The 21,287-nt window shown below is 49.9% G+C and overlaps 2 protein-coding genes across 6 annotated transcripts in view; both read left to right on the top strand.

Moving 5' to 3' along the window:
* Positions 1 to 255: 255 nt before the first annotated feature.
* On the top strand, positions 256 to 4,090 carry ZIC3 (Zic family zinc finger 3). 2 transcript variants are annotated; one of them, XM_086850091.1, is made up of 3 exons: positions 256 to 1,655; positions 2,396 to 2,559; positions 3,191 to 4,090. In XM_086850091.1, exons 1-3 carry the CDS (start codon positions 611 to 613, stop codon positions 3,371 to 3,373), a joined length of 1,392 nt encoding a protein of 463 aa, XP_086706217.1. In that variant the 5' UTR covers positions 256 to 610; the 3' UTR covers positions 3,374 to 4,090. The 2 variants fall into 2 exon arrangements, with proteins under 2 accessions (XP_086706217.1, XP_086706218.1); XM_086850092.1 differs by having other exon boundaries at positions 601 to 1,655; positions 2,396 to 2,508; positions 3,191 to 3,442.
* Positions 4,091 to 4,312: 222 nt separating this feature from the next.
* The window catches only part of LOC111928534 (uncharacterized), a 42,711-nt gene continuing 25,736 nt past the window's right edge, over positions 4,313 to 21,287 (top strand). For 2 of the 4 annotated variants that reach the window (XM_086850093.1, XM_086850094.1), the window contains exons 1-3: positions 4,313 to 4,530; positions 4,664 to 4,708; positions 5,279 to 5,434. In XM_086850093.1, coding sequence (XP_086706219.1) covers positions 4,359 to 4,530; positions 4,664 to 4,708; positions 5,279 to 5,434 — 373 coding nt within the window. In that variant the 5' untranslated portion in view covers positions 4,313 to 4,358. Of the gene's footprint in view, positions 4,531 to 4,663; positions 4,709 to 5,278; positions 5,435 to 21,287 lie in introns of those variants that run through there. The other 2 variants (XR_015276133.1, XR_015276134.1) reach the window with 2 other exon arrangements.

The following is a 21,287-nucleotide window of genomic DNA, read 5'->3' as shown; positions in this document are numbered from 1 at the left end:
CGCAGGGACACACGCGGCGCTCCCGCCGCCCCGGCCTGCCCGGCGCCCCCGGCGCCCCTGCTCTACCTGCGGGGCGCGCGCGCCCAATCAGCGGCCGTGGCGGCGCGGGCCGAGTGCCAATCAAGCGCGGAGCGGCCAATGGGGCGGCGGGAGGCGGGTCAGGTGACCGGCGGCGCGCGGCTCCCCATTGGCGCGGCGCGGCCTGGCCCGGAGTTGGTTTATGTGCGAGGCGCGGACGGGCGCCCCGTCAGTGCCCCGACGGCGCCGAGCGGGAGCGGGGCCGCGCTGCGCCTCCTCGCCCTGCTGCGCCGCCCTGCCCGGCCCGGCGCGGGGGGCGGGTGGCTGTTTTGGGGCCGGTTGTTTTGGGTTTTGTGTTTTGGTTTTTGGGTTGTTTTTTTTTTGTTGTTGTTGTGTTTTTTTGGTTTTTTTTTTTGTGTCGGCCGGGGGGTGCTCGCTTCGCTGCCCGGCCGGGGCCGCGCCTGCCCACGCCTGCCCGCAGCGGGGGGCGGGGTGGGGGTGCTTTTTGGGGTGGTTTTGTACTTTTCTGGGGGCGGGCGGGCGGGAGGAGGGGGGGCGGGCAGGCTCCTGCCGCGCCGACGGCCCCGCTCCCATGACGATGCTGCTGGACGGAGGGCCGCAGTTCCCGGCGCTGGGGGTGGGCGGCTTCGCGGCGCCCCGCCACCACGACATGCCGGGTCGCGACGCCGCCGGCGGCGGAATGGGGCTGGGGCCCTTCGGGGACTCCTCGCACGCCGCCGCCTTCAAGCTGAACGCGGCCCCGCACGACCTCGCTGCCGGGCAGAGCTCGGCGTTCACGCCGCAGGCGCCGGGCTACGCCAGCGCCCTGGGCCACCATCACCACCACCACCACCACGCCGGCCAGGTGCCTTCCTACGGCGGGGCCGCCGCCTTCAACTCCACCCGCGACTTTCTGTTCCGCAACCGCGGCTCCGGCATCGCGGACGCCGCCTCCGGCACAGCGCAGCACGGGCTCTTCGGCGGCTCCCCCGGCGGCTTGCACGGCCCCGGCGGCATCCCGGACACCCCGGGCTACCTGCTCTTCCCGGGGCTGCACGAGCAGAGCCCGAGCCACACGTCCCCGAACGGGCATGTGGACAACGGGCAGATGCACCTGGGGCTGCGCGGGGACCTCTTCGGGCGGCCGGATCCCTACCGGGCCGTCTCCAGCCCCCGCACGGACCCTTACGCCGGCGCCCAGTTCCACAACTACAACCACATGAATATGAATATGGGCATGAACGTGGCGGCCCACCACCACCATCACCACCACCACCACGGCCCCGGCGCTTTCTTTCGGTACATGCGCCAGCCCATCAAGCAAGAATTGTCCTGCAAGTGGCTCGACGAGAGCCAGCTTAGCCGGCCCAAGAAGAGCTGCGACAGGACTTTCAGCACCATGCACGAGCTGGTGACCCATGTCACCATGGAGCACGTCGGGGGGCCGGAACAGAACAACCACATCTGCTACTGGGACGAGTGTCCGCGGGAAGGCAAGTCCTTCAAGGCGAAATACAAACTGGTGAACCACATTCGGGTGCACACGGGGGAGAAGCCCTTCCCCTGCCCCTTCCCGGGCTGCGGCAAGATCTTTGCCCGCTCCGAGAACCTCAAGATTCACAAGCGGACGCACACAGGTAAGGCCCGTGCCCGTGTGTGCCCCGGCCGGGACGCGGGGCTCCGGGGGCTCCGGGGGGCTCCGGGGGGCTCCGGGGGCTCCGGGGGCTCCGGGGGGCTCCGGGGGCTCCGGGGGCTCCGGGGGCTCCGGGGGCTCCGGGGGCTCCGGGGGGCTGCGGGGCCGGGCTGGTGCGCGGCTTTGCCTCCGCTCTCGGCCTCCTGAGCGCCTGAGCGGAGGGAACCATAGAAATGCTAATGAATTCTCATTTTCGGTGACTTCCGCTCCTTTTTTATTTTTATTTTTAGGCCTGATTGGCGTGTCTTCTAATTAAATCGGCGATACTTTTGTCAAAGTATTTTTATTTGCAGCCCCGACTTTCCTTCAGCCCTCCTGCATGGGTGGAGGGAAGAGAGGGAGAAGGCTGGAAGCAAACGTACTTTGGCTTGTATCCTCGAGTAGGTCTTGTAAAGCTGTCCGAGCCGCTGAATTTCTCGGGTCTTCTCCTTCCCCAAGCTCGCCCAGCCGCCTTCCCTGCTGGAGCCCAGCGTGGGCCTGGCGGGAGGTGAGTTAAAAGTAATAAAGGCTGATCCAAATTTATCTGACACATAACAAATCTTGCTGTGCATCTTGCCCTTCGTCATTTGTTGTGGTGCTTGTGCATCCCTAAGGTGGGGTGAGCAGGGCAGACGTTGTCCTGGGAAGAGGCGGGCAGGGATGGAGAGGGGAGCGGCCCTCCTTCATCGTCTCTAAATTTCACAGGTGAGAAGCCTTTCAAGTGCGAGTTTGAGGGCTGCGACAGGCGCTTCGCCAACAGCAGTGACAGGAAGAAACACATGCACGTCCACACCTCGGACAAGCCCTACATCTGCAAGGTGTGCGACAAATCCTACACCCACCCCAGCTCACTTAGGAAACACATGAAGGTAAATCACCCCGGTGCTCCAGCCCTTTCCTCCCTGAGCAGTGATGCTCAGTCGCTGGTGCGCCCAGGGCTCACTCCCGCAGAGCAGGGCACAGCCGAGCTCCGTGTTCCCGGCACGGCCCGAGCGGTGCCCGGTGTCCAGGCTGTGGCTGGAGCACAGCCCGGGGAAATGGCGTAGTTTGTTTTTGCGCTCCCGCTGGTGCAAGCGCTGCCCGGTTTGCAGCGCGGGGCTCGGTGCGGGGAGGCTGTGCGAGCGCAGCTCGGCCTGCGGCTGCAGCCCCTCGTGCGGGGATGCTGCAGCCGCTCGTGCGGGGATGTTGCAGCCGCTCGTGCGGGGATGCTGCAGCCCCTCGTGCGGGGATGCTGCAGCCCCTCGTGCGGGGATGCTGCAGCCGCTCGTGCGGGGATGCTGCAGCCGCTCGTGCGGGGATGCTGCAGCCGCTCGTGCGGGGATGCTGCAGCCCCCTGAGCGGGAGTGTCCGGGCCACGGCGGGCGGTTGTCGCCGGTGCTCGGCCGGGCAGGGCCGGGCCGGTGCTCCACGGGGACCCTCCTGCGCGGGGGAACAGCCGGCCTGGCGCAGCGGGGCGGTGGAGGCCCCGGGCTCGCTCCCATCTCTGCCTCTTGGTTTTAGGTGCACGAATCCCAGGGGTCGGACTCTTCCCCTGCAGCCAGTTCGGGGTACGAGTCCTCCACCCCCCCTGCGGTGGGCTCCGCCGGCAGTAAGGACTCCACTAAAACTCCGCCGGCCGCCCTTCAGAGTAACCCCGGCCACAACCCTGGACTGCCCCCCAATTTTAATGAGTGGTATGTGTGAAGGCAGCTGCTGCCCAGCCACAGACTGGACCAAATGAATTGAGAACGATGGAAAAAAAAAAAAAAAAAAAAAAAAAAAGGACAAACCAAGCCAACTGCAGCTCGCTCCCACGGAAATGGAGTTTCCACACCGACGACCGCATAGGGCTACACCTCCTTAACTGCCAGGATCCGGAGGGGGGGATCTTTTATTATTATATTATAATTATTACTATTTTTTTTGCAATCCCAGACGCTGGACTAGCCATGTCCTTTTCTCAGGATTAGATTTCTTTTTTTTTGTTGTCATTTTTTTTCAGTCACAACCGTTTCTTTGATTTTTTCCCCCCCCTCCTTGCCTGAGTCTATCTTCCTCCAATTCCCCCCTATTTTAATATTCTTAATTTCGTTTTTCTTTCTTTCGGTGGGATGTTGACATGAGGATGAAAATTCTCCTTCGCCTTAGTGGTGATTGTTTAAACTTACAGTCTTAAACCGTGCCAAAGTCCTGTTATGTCTTGAACTTTCCTTTCTAGCTCTCCTGCTGCTTCTTTCTCCACTCTTCTTTCTCCTTCTCTCTCCAAGCATTACACTTGTGAATGTATTCTCGTCTGATGGGGTCAGTCAGTATTTTTCAGGATGAGGATGTGGTGTTTATTCTACCCAGATTGTGACGTTTAGTATAACAGTTGCCTTTTTGTAATAACTTTTTTTGTAAATACATACCCATGATGCCATATTTATCGTTCGTAATTTAATTATTGATACAAAGTGCCGGGAACTGAACAATATTTATGAGGGAGAAAAAATTGTTTTCTAACAAAAAAATACAAACGAACAAAAAAAATCCAACTCTGTACAGCTTTTGGTTATAACTGCTCTAGCATTAAAAGTTTATTGTTTTGGAAAGAGCCGTTTTTGACCTCCGGGGCACGGGGCAGCCGCGGTCCTGTCGCGGGCCCGGTTGGCGCTGCCACCGGGGCCAGGCCGTTGTTTTCGAGCCGGCGATGCCGGGGGAAGCCTCCTCCTCCTCCTCCTCCTCTTCGCCGCTCTCCGTCCTGTCCCTTTGTCCCCGCCCTCCACGGCCAGCGGCTTCGCTCCCCCGCCAGCTTCCCGAGCGGGCCGGGATCCGGGCAGCGCCGGGGGCAGCGGGGCCGCCCCGACGGGGAGATCCCGACGGTGAGTACCGGGCACCGCGCCCGGCCCGCCCGCCGACACCGGGCTGCTGACCGGGGGGAACCGGGACCTCGCGGCGGGCAGGACTGTCTCCGTTACCTCTGCTTTGTTTTGTTTTGTTTTTACTTCTGACTAGGATGCGGAAAAGCCATCCCGTCCTCGGGAGAGGAAAGGGATCGAGGTGAAGCATCTCCCCCGAGCCACTTCTCGGCGCCAGGCAGGAGCCCCGAGCGAGCGCCGCTCCCCGGCCTGCGGTGCTGCACCCCGCGGCCCCGCGGCCTCGTGTCCCGGCCGAGCGCGGCCCGCAGGCTCCGCACCCTCGGCCGGCGGGACGGCCCTGCCGCCAGCCCCGGGACAGCCGGGGAGCCGCGCTGCGACCTTCGCTGAGCGGGGCAGGCCCCAGACCGGCCCGGCTTGAACTTGACTGGGGCGCAGTGGAAGGACGGGGGGTGCCCCATCTCCTCCTGTTTGCCGCGGGCGAGCAACCCGCGGAACCTTGCATGCTTTGAAATTTACATTTGAACAAATTTACCCTCTCCGTTCTCCAAAGGTAGAAAAAAAAAAAAAAAGAAAAAAAAAAAAGGTTTCTCGGGCAGAAAAAGACAGGAGAAAGGTGGATTGCAGCCTCTGCGGCTGCACACCTAAAACAAACAAACAAAAAGTCCCCCGAGTTCCCCACTGGCCCCTTAAAATAGTTCCTTTCGAAGTGTCCCGGCTAGCCATGGATGTCTGCTTCTCTTTTGCTGTGAAGTGTTTCTGTCGCTGCGCGCGGAGCCCGGCCCGGCCGGGCGGGACCGCCCTGCACCGCGGCGGCCGAGGAGCAGCGGAGCCGCCGGCTTTTCCTCGGACACCCACCCGGGCCGTGTCTGCGTTGCTCCGGACCGCGCCAGGCTTGGAAAAGGTGCCGGTAGGCTCGGTTTCGTTCCTGCTTTGCTCGGAGCCGGGGAGGCGCGGGGCGCGCAGGACTCCGCGGGAGCGCCTCGGGAAGGAAAGGTCCTGCTGCTGCTGCTGGGCCCCGAAACGCCGGCCCAGACTGGGGTCTGCTGTGGCTGGGCTTGCCCAGCTTGTGGCTGGGAGGATGAAACAGCGCCGGCCCTGGAGTAGTGGCCCCACTGGAGGATCAGTGCAGGGGCCCTTTCTGGCCCCACTGTGGCTCTGGCTGGTCCCGGGGGCTTTGGGCCGTGCTGGCAAAGCTGCCCTCCTGCTTGCCCCCGCAGGTGCTTCCTACCACTGGCAGCGCCGCCCCTGCCATTTTTATAGCCAGGACTTTAAAACCAGCATCCTGGCTCATTTGGCTTCCCTGGGGTCACCGCTGGTGTCCCACGCTCGGGTCTCCCCATCTAGACGGGGCTTGCAGCCGGTTTGGGGAAGAGTGGAGCAAACCGCACCCCACTGAGGCCCCGGGTCCCCCATGGCCGTTCTGCAGCCCTGCAAAAACGGGGCATGGCTTGGGCAGGTGCAGCTCTGTGTGTGTGGGATGGGATGAAGCAGTGGGCTCAGGATGGGTATAGGCTGGGGACCTGCTCTGAAATGCTTGCAGAGCACAGGGTTCAGCACCGTGAGGTGGGGCAGGAGGGCCGTGCCCCCCGAGCGAGGTACGCTGTGCTGGTGGGTGCTGCTGCCAACACCTCTGCCCCACCAGCTGCTGCTGACAGATTGGGAGTGAAGGCCAGAGGCTGTCTCACCCTGCAGCCTAGTCCTCGGCTTTCACATACAAATAAGAAGGGTTTTTTTTGTAAAAAGAGGTAAAAAGTCCTTATTCCTCACCCTTGCCAGTTGCAGGGAAATACAGAGAGTTCTGGAATGGGAAAGATCCTCTCTCCCAGATGTCTTAGGCTGGTTTTGTGAGTTGGAAAGAGACAGATCATGATTTTTAAAGCCAGAGCCTGGCAGTGAGGACCTCTGCTCACTGCTTGGACAAAAACATCATAGAGCTGACTGGGGCAGGACAGTACTGGCAGGGCAGGTGCCCTGATAGCTCAGCTTCTAGCGTGTCACGATAAATGGGACTTGTGTCACACCCCAGAAGAATCCCAGGACTGCTCACAAACAGGGGACATATTCTGCTGTCCTCTCCCAGACTGGCAGCTCTCTTGACGTTGCTGTGCTTGCTTGTATGAGCGGGATTAGGTGGATTTGTCCCCAGATAAACACAACTCGGGATGGTTTTCTTAAAGGGGTAATGTTGATTCATTGTGCTAGAACGAATCTAAGCAGAGGCAGGCGATGAACTGGAGCCATTCCATCTCTACCATGCTTTATGAGCCATGAATATTTTGATTCCATTGGTGTCATTGTTTTTGCATAACTGGCTCTGTGTCTGGTGTAATCCTCTGAAAAAAAATTTTGTTTTCAAGCATTGTGCCTGCATGTAGTGGTTGCATACTGTGTGAAGGCAGAGTCCTGAAGGCATTTTGATCAGGTTGTGTTCAAGTGTCTCAGCCTTACGGCACCAGGAATTAAGTTTCTATAGTGAATCTGTTTGCTGTAAAGCTCCAAAGCACTGGATAGGGTGTAGTATTGTGTGTGTGCATTTTATTTTTTTTATATAATGTTCTGAGATTAAAAGCTACTAACACCAGCTTTTTTAACTGAGGGTAACTTTGATGACTGCTTGCTAAAGCATCCCTGTTATTTATGCTTGCTACTGTGATTACCTGTAAGGAAAATATTTCTGCAGAGATGCACTCCTGGTTTGGAGAGGTGAAACTCTAGAGAAAGCCTGCATTCTTTGAGAAATCTAATTTTATAATGGAGCATGCAGAAGGAAATAGTTTGTATTGTAGTGATTAATATGTACATCCCCTGAACTAAGACATTTAGTTAACCTTTCTATGCTGTTCGTATGGGATAAAAATATAATCTGTCTTGCTAGTGCCTGCTCACCTGAACATAACTGCAGGCAGTAAAAATGCTTTTGTAAGAGCTTACAGTGGTGAGTGAGAATGGCAAAGCAAGGACCTGCCCTGCAGACCTGGTTGGAGATAGTTTAGGATGGCTTTACAGACATCTGTTCTGTTCTAGTCATGGAAAAACCCCCTGCAGAATCCAGGGGAGGCAATTGTCAAAAGGGACATATTTTAATATTAAGATGCTAATTTTATTCTCAGTAAAGAAGGTTGTGTGCTGCTTAGGTTTTCTTTCAGCTGATACTTTGGTAATGTTTCCCCATTTCAAATATTTGTGTGAAACGAAACTTTAATAAAAAGAGCTGGGGAAAAAAACCTGAGTTTAGCTGCAGGATTTTGTTTTGGCAACTTGTTCAATAGTGGCAGCTTTGAAATTGTCACGGCTGGACTTTGAAATGAGGGATACATAGAGTTTCTTTTGAGGGAGAGGCAGCCTCTGCACCTTGGGCATTCATTCCTGAGTGCTGGACAAGGTACCCTGGCCTGGGACAGGGAAACTCAGGGAGGGGAAAAGTCACTGGCGCTGCTGAGAGGATCGTAAAGGATATGTGCAGAACAGGCTGTTTCCTTGTTTGTATTGTTTTCAGAGCATGGTATAATCCAGTCTAGGCCCGTGGGGGTTCCTCAGCTACAAAATGGCTCCGAGCGGGTTTCGGGGCACTGGGCACGGCAGAGTCCCCGAGCCTTGCTGGCACCGGGGCCCACCTGGCTGCCCGTTCTTCCTCCTGTTCTGCTCCCTGGGAGGAGAGATGTGGAACCTCGGGAGGGTTTGGTCAGGGGGAAGAGTGTTTTTGTGTGCAGCCTGTGTGGAGACAGACCGTGCCCGGGCAGGTGTGGGATGTCACCGCTGCCTGTGTGCGCAGTGGGGCTGGGAGCAGAAAGGGCTCTGGTGCTTTATCCACAGCTTGATGTGCAGCCTGGAGCTGGCAGGCTCACAGCAGGCTACAAAACGCCAGGGTTTTGGTTTCTGCTGGCCTTGCTGCATTTGTGTGCCACAGAGAAGAACCACTTCAGAAAATACAGTTCCATCCGGAACGGCTGGAGAGGCAGGGCATTAGCATACAGTCCTTCCCTGACATAAAATTAGTTATTAGTCTCTGTCTTCTTTAAATTCGTCCCAGCTTCAGTCAGACATTATTTCAGTGCAAAATCCGGTGTTTGTTATTTTTTAAAGTATTTTTGCCACTTTCTGTAGTTCACGTAGCATAATTCTGATTCTGAGAAAGATGTTGTTCTTTTTGTTCTCTTTTGTCCTTATTTTGATCTTTTTTTCTCTTTTTTTTTACCTGTTTTAGTAGAATGCTGTTGGATTTGGGGTTTTCACTTCTTCAATGTGTTCTTACTGAAAATAAACTTTTTTTTTTTTGTTTGCATTTATTAAATCCATGGACTTGAGCTTTTCAGGGATTATTGGTAAATTCAAGAAAAAACGTAAAGCTTGTGTTGAGATTGGTGAAACTCAGTCTTAAATATAGGAAAAAATCTTAATTTGGACTCAAATACTATCTTTGATTAAGAGAAAAAGCGTCATGCAGCAGGTGATGTGACTGAAGTTTCTCTGAGTCATGCAGAGTGCAGAGTTTACGAGGACTGGTCTCTGGTTGCTCACTGGTGCAAAGACTCTGGGTGAGGAAGGCAGATGTGCCCCAAAATACTCATTTCCCTGCAGTATTTTTATTTTTACTAGGAAGAACATGGTACAAGAGCTTTCTGAGACTGCGAATCATAAATATTTTAAAATCATATTCTAAGCACACTTGAAAAATGGACTTGCTCAATTTTACAAGATTATAAAAGAAAAAAAAAAGGACAATCTTCTTTTCCTTTTTCTCCTATTTTTCAGAGCCTCACTGTCCAGATTTTATTTTGCTGCTTTTTTTTTTTTTAATTTTTTCCCCAGTGACAACTTTGAGGGCAAAGGGGTACTTAACTTGCTTTAAAAAGTTCTAAGTGTTTTAAAGTGATCTTGAGTTTTTGTGTAATTTCATGATTCTAGAGCTTGACTTACATTTTTTTTTACATTTTTTTTTTAAAAGGAGGCTATTGCCAACATTGTAAAAATTGGCAGCAGTAAAATATATATTTAATTTTTAATCTTGACCCACAGGAATATTTTAAAATAATACAGCAAGTGGAGTGTTTTACTTGAATGGCTTTGCAGCACTCGTTTTTAAAATGAGATACCAATGTGTCATTGCAATCTGCTACTTTTTTTTCTGTTTCTTTTTTGTTCTTTGCTGATGCAGAAGAAGACAGGCAAAGGACCAAAGGAGTTGAAAATATGCCTTGAAGACACTCCCTGTACCTTTGGGAGGATGCTGGGCTGAGGTTAAAAAAAACCCTTTCTGTTGGTGCTCACTTTATGTTGCTGAGGACTTGGTTTCAGAGGAGTTTTCCAACCCTCTAAAAAATCTCTTGTTTGGAAATATTTAATAAAAAAAAAGACGAATTTTTTTTTTTAAAATAAAATATTACCTCCTGTTTTAAACTATGAGATTACCTGGGGCATTTTAAGAGTTACGATTTGATGAAGAATTTACTGGGTCCTGAATGGGTTCCTGCTGTGGGGCTGAGCCCTGGCAGCCTCATCTCACAGCCGTGGTTTCTCTGCATCTTTAACATGAAACCAGAATGGACCTTGTAAGCTATGTCATGATGTCTGCAGTCAGAGCACAGAGGAGAAGACTACAGGGGGTTTTTCTAATAGCATAGTTAATTCCCAATTTCTGACTATACCCACTTGATCAACTTTATAAAAAATTATAACTCAAAACTCCAGAAATTTGTAACACAAAGTTGAGGAACTGTAGTATTAAAGCAATTTCTTTGTTATTTAATTTTCATCCAAGCTAGGGAAAAAAAAATATAGAAAAATAGTTTATATCAGCACCTTGGTTTTATCACACTTAAAATTCTAGATTTTGTAATTTTGCTGTAGAGTGAGAAATAGTTCCCTTCCAGACTAACAATAAATTGCACTGAAAAAATTAAAGTGGCATAAATGCCCCCTACAAAGTATAAAATCACATATGTATTAGTGAAACGTTAATGCCCTGAAAATATGTTTTCTTCTTTTTGTTAGTTTTCTGTTCTTCATCTCGGCCAGTCTTTTACAAAATTGCTGGTTGTCAGCACAGCACCGGGACTAAATCATGCTCCGTGGAGAGGCTGACGCAAGGAAGGGGCATTGGAGAAATACTGCATTTCATAAACAAAATCACTGGAGCATTAGGAGAGCAAACATGTGGTTTTATGAACATAGTTATAAATATTTAAACATGCAAAATGAAAATGTTACTAAATATCTGTTTTTCATTATCTTTCGATGAGCATTTTCATTCTTGGAAGCGTTGCTGGCTGGCTGCACAGAGCGATCACCACCCCCTCCCCAGAATGAATGATGTGTAATGTGAAAACGTGTTAAAATGCACAGTTGTTTGTAATATCTTCTACCAAAGTGGAAGACCTTCTACCAAATTTGGTATTCTACTGAATCGCAAAGTATTCTTGCCCAACAAACAGGCAGCCGTCCTGATCTGTCAGCAACTCGCCTGCTGGATGTTATGAAAAATCTGAGGATGGTTTAGAAAATATAAGATGTCACTCAGTGAGCTTGGAGTCATGTCCTGCCATCCTTTCTCCGGCAAAATTCCTACAGAAGTCAACAAAAGATGCGGCTGCTGATTTTCTCATTAGCAGTGTATTATTTTGACGTGTCAACAAGCGTGGAGGAGTTGTGTGTGGCTCTGCGGAAGGGGTGGAGGCTGCGTTTCAAACCTGTGAAGGTTTGGGTTTGTGTGCCCCTCGGCAGGGCTCTGTGTGCGGGGCTGAGGCTGCACCTGTCCCAAGGGTGGAGGCAGGCAGTGCAGGCTGGGCAGTTTAGCTGTGGAGAGGAGGCCTGTGAGCAGGCAGGGGCCACGCTGTGCGTCACTGTTCTTGCTAAGGCAGGTGTCTGATTCCTCAGACTCAGCTTAGGCAGCCGTCTCTTGCCTTTGGTTCTCCGTCCCTGCCTCCCCCCCAAGCTCTGACTGTGCCGTGGATTTCATCAAATCAGGTGCCAAATGAGATATTTTTTTGGTTTTCTTTCACGTACCAGAGAGCCCATTTTATATTAGTCCCATACTTAATGTTGGCTGTGGTGAGTTTCTGGTGGAGGCACGGCCCTGGTGCGCTGGCACATCCACACGCAGGCGCACGCTGTTTACTATTCCTCCTGCAGTTGCTCCCACCAATAAATCTGCACTTGCTGTAGCCAGGATGGAAATCTTTAAGACAAAGGACTTGAATGGGCAGTTTTTTATTGCTGTTACAGAGTAGAAGGCCCCAAGCTGGGGGCTACTGCATGCATGAATGCTGCCCCCCTTGGCTTGGTACTGTCTTCTGTGAGCTCTATACCAGTACCAGAGACTGGGAAGGGGAGAGGGCCCCAAGGCTGGTATTTCTCCATTTCAATTCCTGCTCCTCTGACTGCAGCAAATCCCAAAGAAATGATGGCTGAGAAGTAAACTTGGAGAAGAGCATAGAAGGGCAGGCTGGTGGGTAGCACAAGGGATGCGTGGGAGGGCAGCACAAAAACGTGGGAATGAGGAAAGGAGGAACAAAAGAGATGCGGGTTGGCGAAGGAGGAACAGTGGAGTGAAAAGCAGCCAGGCTGGTGCAGCAGTGAGGAGCTGCTCCTTGTCCCTGTGTGTGAATACATCCAGCTGAGCCTTTTGCATTTGCAGGCTGTTCAGGCAGAGCCCCCACAAAAGTGTGTGAGTCTCTGGAGACGTGCACAGGATTTGCCCTGTGGGAAGCAGTGCGTGGCACTCGGGGTGAGGGACCCTCCATGCTCCACACTGCTGCTGCTGCCCTGCAGCTCTGTGGGGCTGCTGAGGGTGCAGGTGACACTCAGAATGAGGGACCCTCCGTGCTCCACACTGCTGCTGCTGCCCTGCAGCTCTGTGGGGCTGCTGAGGGAGCTGAGGGAGCTGAGGGTGCTGAGGGAGCTGAGGGTGCTGAGGGTGCTGAGGGTGCTGAGGGTGCTGAGGGAGCTGAGGGAGCTGAGGGATGCTGAGGGTGCTGAGGGTGCTGAGGGTGCTGAGGGTGCTGAGGGTGCTGAGGGAGCTGAGGGAGCTGAGGGTGCTGAGGGAGCTGAGGGTGCTGAGGGTGCTGAGGGAGCTGAGGGAGCTGAGGGAGCTGAGGGATGCTGAGGGTGCTGAGGGTGCTGAGGGTGCTGAGGGTGCTGAGGGTGCTGAGGGAGCTGAGGGTGCTGAGGGAGCTGAGGGAGCTGAGGGATGCTGAGGGTGCTGAGGGTGCTGAGGGTGCTGAGGGTGCTGAGGGTGCTGAGGGTGCTGAGGGAGCTGAGGGTGCTGAGGGAGCTGAGGGAGCTGAGGGAGCTGAGGGAGCTGAGGGAGCTGAGGGATGCTGAGGGTGCTGAGGGTGCTGAGGCTCCTGAGGCTCCTGAGGCTCCTGAGGCTCCTGAGGGAGCTGAGGGTGCTGAAGGTGCAGTGTGGGGGCACCAGCGCCGTTCCCATGCTGAGGCTCGGGGTGGGGATGGGAGCGAGCCCCTTGGCGAGGGAAAGAACGAGCTGTTGTCCTGCAGGCAGTTTCGTGCCCACCAGGCTCGGGGGCTGAGGGGCCCCCAGGGAGCTGTTGTTGCCCTCCCCATGGCTCCCAGTAGCCTCCATTCTCGCAGGCCGCGAGTGGGTGCTGCCCTGGCAGAGGGACTGGGGTTGGCTCCTCAGCAGCAGCAGCGGTGGGGCCGTGCTCCATCCACTTGCGTCAATGCAGACCTTTCCACAGACTCCAGTCGGGGTTGGATCAAGCCTTGCATGATTGTGGCCCTTGTGCGTTTCAAAACTCTGTTAATCTATATCTGGATCCCGATGGGGGTACTCGGGATGAGCTGAGCTCAAACAATCCTTGGCAGGAGGGACAGACTGGAGCTGGCAAGGATTTTTGTCCCATTATTGGTTACTCAGAGGAAGGAATTTACGCACCATTTTAATATATGACAACTTGAGGTCTGTCATCTTTAGCATATTAGCAAAGCCTCATTTTTAACAAATCCCAGAGCGTTTACCAGGCATGGTGCTGCAGCTGGGCTGAGACTGCATGCTGGTCCTGGGCAGAGGTACAGGGACTGCTCTCTGTCTCTTTAGACACAGAGCAACTTCTGCTGTCGGGTCAGCCCCGTGGGTGCCAGCCCCAGCCTCCTGGGCTGCTAACCTGCTAATTCCCGTTTGGAATGGGAGTTCCCAGCAGGGGAACTGGGAATACTGGGGCAGAAGAAAGCAGTCGCAGTGCAGCCCATGCTGAAGCTCTTCCCAGCTAGTTAAATCTGCCTGCGTGTGCTCAGCAAGTTTAGCCAGCGGTTGTTTACCAAGCTCAGAGGAGACTTGCCTGTCTGCACTAAAATCTTCAAAACACAGACCCAGAGAGGGATTTTACACACTCTCTCAGTCAGTTTGCTCTTCTCCCTAGTGAAAAATCCAGATGGGTGCTTGTGTTGAAAACTGGTTTGTATGAAGTCACACTTTCTGCTTTACATTTCTGGATTTCTAAAGTAGAAGAATTCAACTTGTAAAGATTTTCCAAGATTACTTAGGCTTCTTGTATCAAGACCAAGAAATTAGACCAGATAACCAGGAAATGGCTAGGAAGGATAGAGGAACTGTGTCTGGGGCTTTGTGTTGTTTGAATGTTTTTGGCAGCTTGTTTGTTTGTTTGTTTGTTTTGGGGGGGGGTCGGGTTGTTTTGGGGTGTTTCTTTTTGCTTTATTCTGTGTTTTTTTGTTGTTGGTTTTTTTTTTTTTTTTTTGTTTTGGATGAGGGAAGCATTTTAAAATAGTTTTCTCTGTTTTACAAGCATTAGTTGTATTTTTATCAACCAGCAAAGCACCCAAGTACTTAACAAACTGTGTCCTTCAAAAACATCCCCATAACGAGAGTGCTGAAATAATCAACCGAAAGAGTTGGTGTCAGCTTAGACAAACAACTGTGTTTCTTGGTAATCTAATGCCATTTTAATATCTTGCTCTTAATGCAGCTGAGAGAATGTTTGATGGACAAGGCACTGATGCTCACAAGCCTGAGTTCAGTTGTTAGGGCTATGTCAGAAATTATTTTTCACAGACAAGTGTAGTTGGAGTGTCAGCTCCCATTAAGTATATTAGGGCCTCTGATGTTCAGTGCTAGCACACCATGTCTTGTAGCCTTTGGTTTGGTTCTGTGGTGACAAAACTAGAAAGTCTTTGGTTAACTTCTGACCACTGACATATTAAATGAAGATGAGCATTTGAGCAACATCAGTTATTTCAATTGACTCATCAATTGCCATTGCATAGCAGTCCTCGTGTTTCACTTTGGTAACAAGCTCATCTGCCACATCTGATGCCAGCAATTCAGTCCTTCAAACAAATGACATGTTTGATAAAGAAATCTTTTAAAATTCATTATGCACTTTGGCTTTTGTCTTTCCTTTTAATACAGCATCTGTTGCAGCCGGGATACATTCCTTGATCGTTTCTGAGTCTGCAATTATTTTTATGCCTGCCCAGTGTCCCAGAGATGTGAAACGAAGCTGCCATGCTATGCTGCTGAGCCCTGAAACTCTACACAGACATTCAATTTAATCTCTTGGAACAGACTGCATTAAAGTAGTGTCATCAGTGCACACTTGTGATAAAAAGACAACATGAAGAAAGACAGTGAACTAAAAGGCCCTGTTTTGTTTTTTTTTTTTTCTGGGGAGAAAATAGGATATCTGTCCCTTCATTTGTTTCATGGCTTCCTTGCACAGCCATTTAAATTCAGCAGAAGGCTCCAAGTGTCTAAACTTTATCCTGAGCATTTTTTTTCAGTGCTGGAAAGGAATACAGTTAAGTGTCCCAGAGGGAATTTTATAGAAAATGCTGTGTGCAATGTTAATGACTTGGGATGGGGTTGTAGGTTTTCCATGGAGAGACAGTAGGGAAACAAATACAGGACTTGATGAGAAGTGTTCTGCAGGGATCCACTGCTCCATGGCTCCAAGGACTGCCAGAAGGATAATGAGGGCTTTAACCCAAGGTGCCCCCTTGTGCCTCTGTCCTGCTCCATACCAGAGCTCTCTGAGTATCTGGAGCTGGAAGAAATGACAAACTTCTTGGGTGCCACAAGAGATTGCATCAGCATTACTGATCCTTACTCGGCTCGTTACTGAAAATGCATCAAGCAGCTATTTGGGTCAGACTGCTAAATTTGTAGACACGGAGTGTCAAGAAGCCTTTTTGTCAACTTGGTACTGTTTAGTGTTATTTGTCTTCAAGTTCAAAGCAATCCTGGCCTCAGACTTGTGATATTTTCTGCCCTTTCCCCTTTCTGTTGGCTCAGACCTCTTCCCTTTGAGGTCAACATCAAAATAAAGATGTATGTTTCCTCAGCCTGACCATGGCTCTGACTCTTTAGATCAGCAATCCTATAGTCCATATGTCTTCCCATCTGTCAACTGGCATTTGAAGCCAGCTTGCTCCTCTATTCTTTCAGACAAGTGTGAGAATCAGGAGTTTCTTTAATGACGCTTTCAGGCCTTAAAGCGTTTGCTAAGATACTACCTATTAAGATCCCTTGATGGCACCTTGAATAGAGATCAAAAGCAAGCGAGTTCACTCCACAAATCTGATTCCGTCAGTCAGTTTAGGGCATTGAGAGAGGGGTGGGGAGGGCTCAGGAGGGCACTGTGCTCCTGCAGTTAGGAGACAGGCTTGGGAAGTCCGAGCCCTGGCTTCTGGGAGTGACGGAACGCAGGCAGCTAGCTCTGCTGGATCCCTCCAGTGCTGCTGTGCTCCAGCTGCTGGGCTCCTTGGAAAGCAGACCTGGGCAGCAGGGCTTGGGGCAGCCTTTCGGGTCTGAGCTGGGTCTGGCCTGAGCAAGTGCTTTTTGATGCTGCATTAGTACCTGTGTCTGTGCCTTTGGCTGAGAGATTATTCAAAACCTGTTAGTCACAAACACAAAAATCTGATAGTACAGAATAGTCTTCTCATGAATAATTACTATTGGGCTGCAATTTGTCTCTTACACTTTGGAGAGCTGCTAATAATGGGAATCTGTTTTCTGCTTCGCCGCTGGGACTGCATGAAGGGCAATGTGGAGAGGTGCTGCCCGCACAGCACGATCACAGCAAGGTGGACACACTTTCTGGGGGCACCATTTCACTTCCATACTCCCCTATTCTTAATGCTTGTCAGGAGATGATGCAAAGCCCTTGGAATGTTTGGGAAGGTGCTTGCTCTGGTGGTGCATTTCTCCAAGTGACTGTCATAGAGGAATTAATGGGAAGTTATAAACATTATTTCAGCCCAAAGCCTAAAACTCAAGGCCTTGTTGGCTGGGGGGGCTGGAAAATGGAGGGTGCTCACCATGGGAAGGGTGGTGGCATTGCCCAGGGACCCTCCACAACCAGTGCTAACAAAAGTTGCTTTTTGTTTATGGGACCCAAATGTCTGAGAAGAGCTGAGAAGTGCCAGGATGTGGCTGGGTGCCAGAGGATGGTGTCACACTATTGACTGTCAGTGAAGTAAAACTTGACTCGCTGGAGTCAAGGACACCATATGTCCATAGATTTGTGTTGAAGCCTACTGAAGTGTGAGCATGAACCTGAAGTCCAGACACATACTTTCTTCAGCCTCAGTGTCTTTAACTGCAGTCATAATGTAATTTCTGCTCCCTGAGCGAAAACAGCTGCTCTGGCTGCCTGCTCTGGAGCCTCACTGCTTTCAAATCAGGTGGTTAGTCAAAACTTGACTAAAATTGTTTCTTTTTAGGATGGAAAACAGAAATGACTTTGATGCAATTATATGTCTTCACCCAGAAGATGTACCAGCTCCTGGACACTGCAGTCAGTGAAACGTCAAGAGTCATTTTGTGTTCCCACTCCAAGCCTCTTCCAGCCATCTGAAAAAAGTGATCTCTCTCTGAGACTGTCATTCGGCTTTCTTAAATGCATTTGGCTTTCTGCTCTTATTCTCTGCCTGTGCTCTTGGTCACCCACTGTTTCTCTTTTACAACCCCCACTCAGTCTATTTTGTCTTTCTTTTACATGATGATAGTCAGCCAAATTTGTCTTCATCGCAGTCATTTTTAGTGTGAATCCCTATCTGCCTTTTTAGGGGAAAGTAGCGATGGTGATGTATACTTTGGTTGCAGCAGAAGCTGCTGTTGGACAAAATAGGATGAATGCTGTATAAAAGCCTTCAGAGAGCTGTGAAATCTCCATCCTCTCTTTCTTGTTCTCCTGGGAACACTTGCACACGGAGTATTTTTAATGTGAAGCAAAAAGGATTCTGACGAATACTCATTAACATTTTGTTTCTGTGAAGAGACATGATTATCACCAGGCTGCAAGGGACATGTATTCAGTAAAGCTCTTAGATGTATGCTTAGTTTTATGTATATGCTTAAATCTTCCTGATGGCCCCTGCTTTGCTGAATAGACTTATTAACCAAGACAAAACCAGGTAATGGTGGAGCTGATTTGTACTGCTCAGGTACGATGCAGGTCTCCAACCTCACCGCATAATAATGCTCTGTGAGCAGAGGATTGGTTGAAGTACCCACCCGCGAATCATTTGTATCTTAATTGTGAACAACAAACCAAAGAGCGGGATCCAACCAGAGAGGCTGGAATGCGGAAAAACATCAGAGCCATCATCTGCTGTGGCTTGTTTGCTTCGTGTGCCTTTGTAGTGGGAGCCCAGGTGGAAAACATCCGCCAAGGTGCTGCTTCTCCACTGCCACTTTGGAAGCTCCAGGCCATGAATAAAGATGTGATACGGGCTGCAGGCTTTGTCAGACACTGGCCATATCCCTCAGGGCATATGCAGGCAGCCCCATTTCCTGCTGCCTCTTCAGAGCTGCTTAAGCCCAGAACAGCCTTTGTCAGGGAGAGCTGGTGTAGGTGGTGGTGGGTCTCAGGTGCTTGTCTGAAGGCAGGAGAAAGCCAGTCTGTCTGTGCCTCTTCCTGCAGGTATGTTCATCTGCTGCTTTGTACGCCTGTGGAAGGTGCAGTGCTGGGCTTGCTTGCCTGTGTCACCAGATACTGCCTTAGACTCATCTGAGAATAAAGATTTCCCACTTGTGCCAAACAGGAACATGTTCTGGCAGGCACAATACGCAGCAGAAGTAAGCAGACATGACAGAAGGGTTTCCAGGATTGCTGGAGTTCTCATATCTTGTCACAGGGGGAACCATACACTCATTTTTCATGAGGTCCCCATTCTTCCAGTCGTTGTAATCCACTTTCTGTGCCTCTTTCCATATGAAACATTTCGTTCCTTTTAGCAGCTGTTTGGGTGGAATAATGAAGTCTAAGAGTTCCCCCCAAAAGATTGCATGGTATTAGCTATTTCTTTTGTGAAAAGGAAATGTTCTGAAGAAGTTTTATATATCTGAGTGTCATTTTGAGTCACTTGAAGCATACTGATGTCACTGGGAACTGCAGTGAGTGTGCAGTGGATGGTTTGCTAAGAGGTTCATTCATGTAATACTTCTAAATACTGCTGCAGCCTCAGGGTGTGATCCAGTGCAGACCCAAAAGCCCAGGTGTCTCTCCTGGGAATGAGAAGCTCCAGCTTCTGGTTCTTAATGACAGGATTTTCTGTTTTACATACAAAGAACAGTGAAGAGCAGAGGTCTGGCTCAAGGACGTCCGTGGCCACATGGCAGTGTTCAGGTGCTGCAGGTGATCAGGGTGATGGTTCCATCCTGGTTCTGCACCCTGGGCAGGAGGGCAGCAGTCAGTGCCACTGCTCAGACACAGGTATGAATGCAAGAGGGCCTCTTGTCCCTGCAGGGCAGCGTGAGCAACTTCAGAGTATGACAAGTACTTAGTAATTGTCCATAAAAATCAGTCACCCAAGAACACTGTTTTCTTTAGACTAAAGGGCCAAAAGCATCCTGGTTTAATTTCAGGAGGGCCAGGGTGATACACTGCTGTTTTTTACATCACCATTCATTTTGACTGTGCTGCAACAACAGGTTACTTACGATATGTATGTAATTGGGGGCATTTTTATTGGTTGATGGAAAGATAGCTGTGTAATTAATAGACTGGGTAATTTGTTCTAACAATATCCCATATTGTGACATGATTGTTAAACAGAATTCTACCTAAGCAGAAAAAAACCCATTTACATTAAAGTCTGTTAGTGGCATAGAATTCAGGATTTCTAAGAAAGCTGTGCTTGACCTTTGGTGACGACTGGAGACCGTAGCACCTGTTAGCATGAAGCAAATGAAGATGGTGTATCACTGCTATATGACAGGGGTTGAGTATTATAAATGTGTCCCTTCTTGCATTAACACATCTTCCAAGTGCACAGGGCTGGTGTAAAAATACAGAACTACAAATGGTTAAATTCCACCCAGCATTTGACATAAGCACTCTTTCTCAGCACGTAAGTAATGTGAATGTTATGTTGCACAAATACTTAGAGCTTCATTTACCCTCATCTTCTTTTCATTATTTGCAGGAGGTCTTGTTCTCTGATGGTGTCCTGAAAAATACAAAGTGGATATTACTCTTACCTCCGCTGCTGATATTTACTGCTGATAAATAGACTCAGTAAAACGGGAACAAATGTTTGTTTCATAATCCTCCTGCAACTGCTGCCTTCATTATATATGAAGAACACAGAGATTAAGTCTGCCATTTGCCAACAGCATGCTCCCAGTTTCTGTTTATATAAGTACTCACAAGCAACTATCTTAATATTAACCTGGGCTGAAAAATATTTTTTTTTTCCTTCTTGGGTAAGATAAGAGGATTAATTATTGATGTACTCACTGTAGCCTTTCAACCTGGCTGGGACTGCCATTTTTTCCCACATGTTGTAGTAGCTGAAGTATGTTTTCTCCTTAGTGGAGGTGAAGCTTGTACTGCAGTGCATTGATCTTTACCTCCTTAGAAGTTTTATATTTTTAAAATATTTTTTGTGCACGTGGGTAAAGTCCATTTTCTGAAAATGGATTTCTTTTTATCACAATATTAGACCACATCTTAAGAGTTAAAGTTTTATCATAGTCAGATTCTATTTGCAGATAGCATCATGTGGAGACTGTTTTCAAAAGCATTAACTCAAACCACACGGATGCACAACTATTTTAGAAGATGAGAATTCACACATGCTTTTTATTATAATGCACATAAAACTGAAGTATAATACAGTAGGCTTGGCAATAAAACAGAGTAGTCGATATATAAATTTTATGCCTGGTTCTTTAGATTAATGAACTGCTTTTCTTGATGAATTGAGGATGAATGAGTAAAACCACAATGATCTGATTAGATACTAAATCAGTTATTTTCTGGCAATTCAGAAATTGTGTATCTAGTTCAGTGTTTTTTCTGGGTTTTTTTTTTTTTTGTTTTGTTTTTTTTTTTTTTTTTTTGTTCTTGGGACAACTTGATAACCCTCTTGTGCTAGCCAAACCACTCAAGAGGCATTGTCAGTCTCTTCAAATTCCCTATTGTTCTTGGAAAATCACTTCCTTAAGATGTATCCATATGTTGAGGGTCTCAGTAATACTTTGTGGGAAACAGAGTTATGGATTAAATTCATTTAGTCTGTAACACCACTGAAGCTGGATTCAGCTGGCACAAATACCTCTCGATGCTGCTGTAGCAGGGGGGAGCCTGGCTTCGCCTTCTCTTTTCTGGCACAAGAAATGGGGAGAGGTCAATAGCCAGGAAGGACAGCTGCCCTTGAGGGAGATTTCTCAGGGCTGAGATTTCAAGTTGATCTACTTCGTAGTTGGGAACCTTGGATTTGAATTTAGGAATATAAATGAGGTCAATGATTTTCCAAATGAGGTGAACAGCCAGACGACCTCC

This window comes from Cyanistes caeruleus, chromosome 14 (assembly GCF_971803275.1).
Source record: "Cyanistes caeruleus chromosome 14, bCyaCae1.hap1.1, whole genome shotgun sequence".
Classification (NCBI taxonomy): domain Eukaryota; kingdom Metazoa; phylum Chordata; class Aves; order Passeriformes; family Paridae; genus Cyanistes; species Cyanistes caeruleus.
Note: the sequence above shows the minus strand (reverse complement) of the source record. Positions and strands in the feature narration are given on the sequence as shown.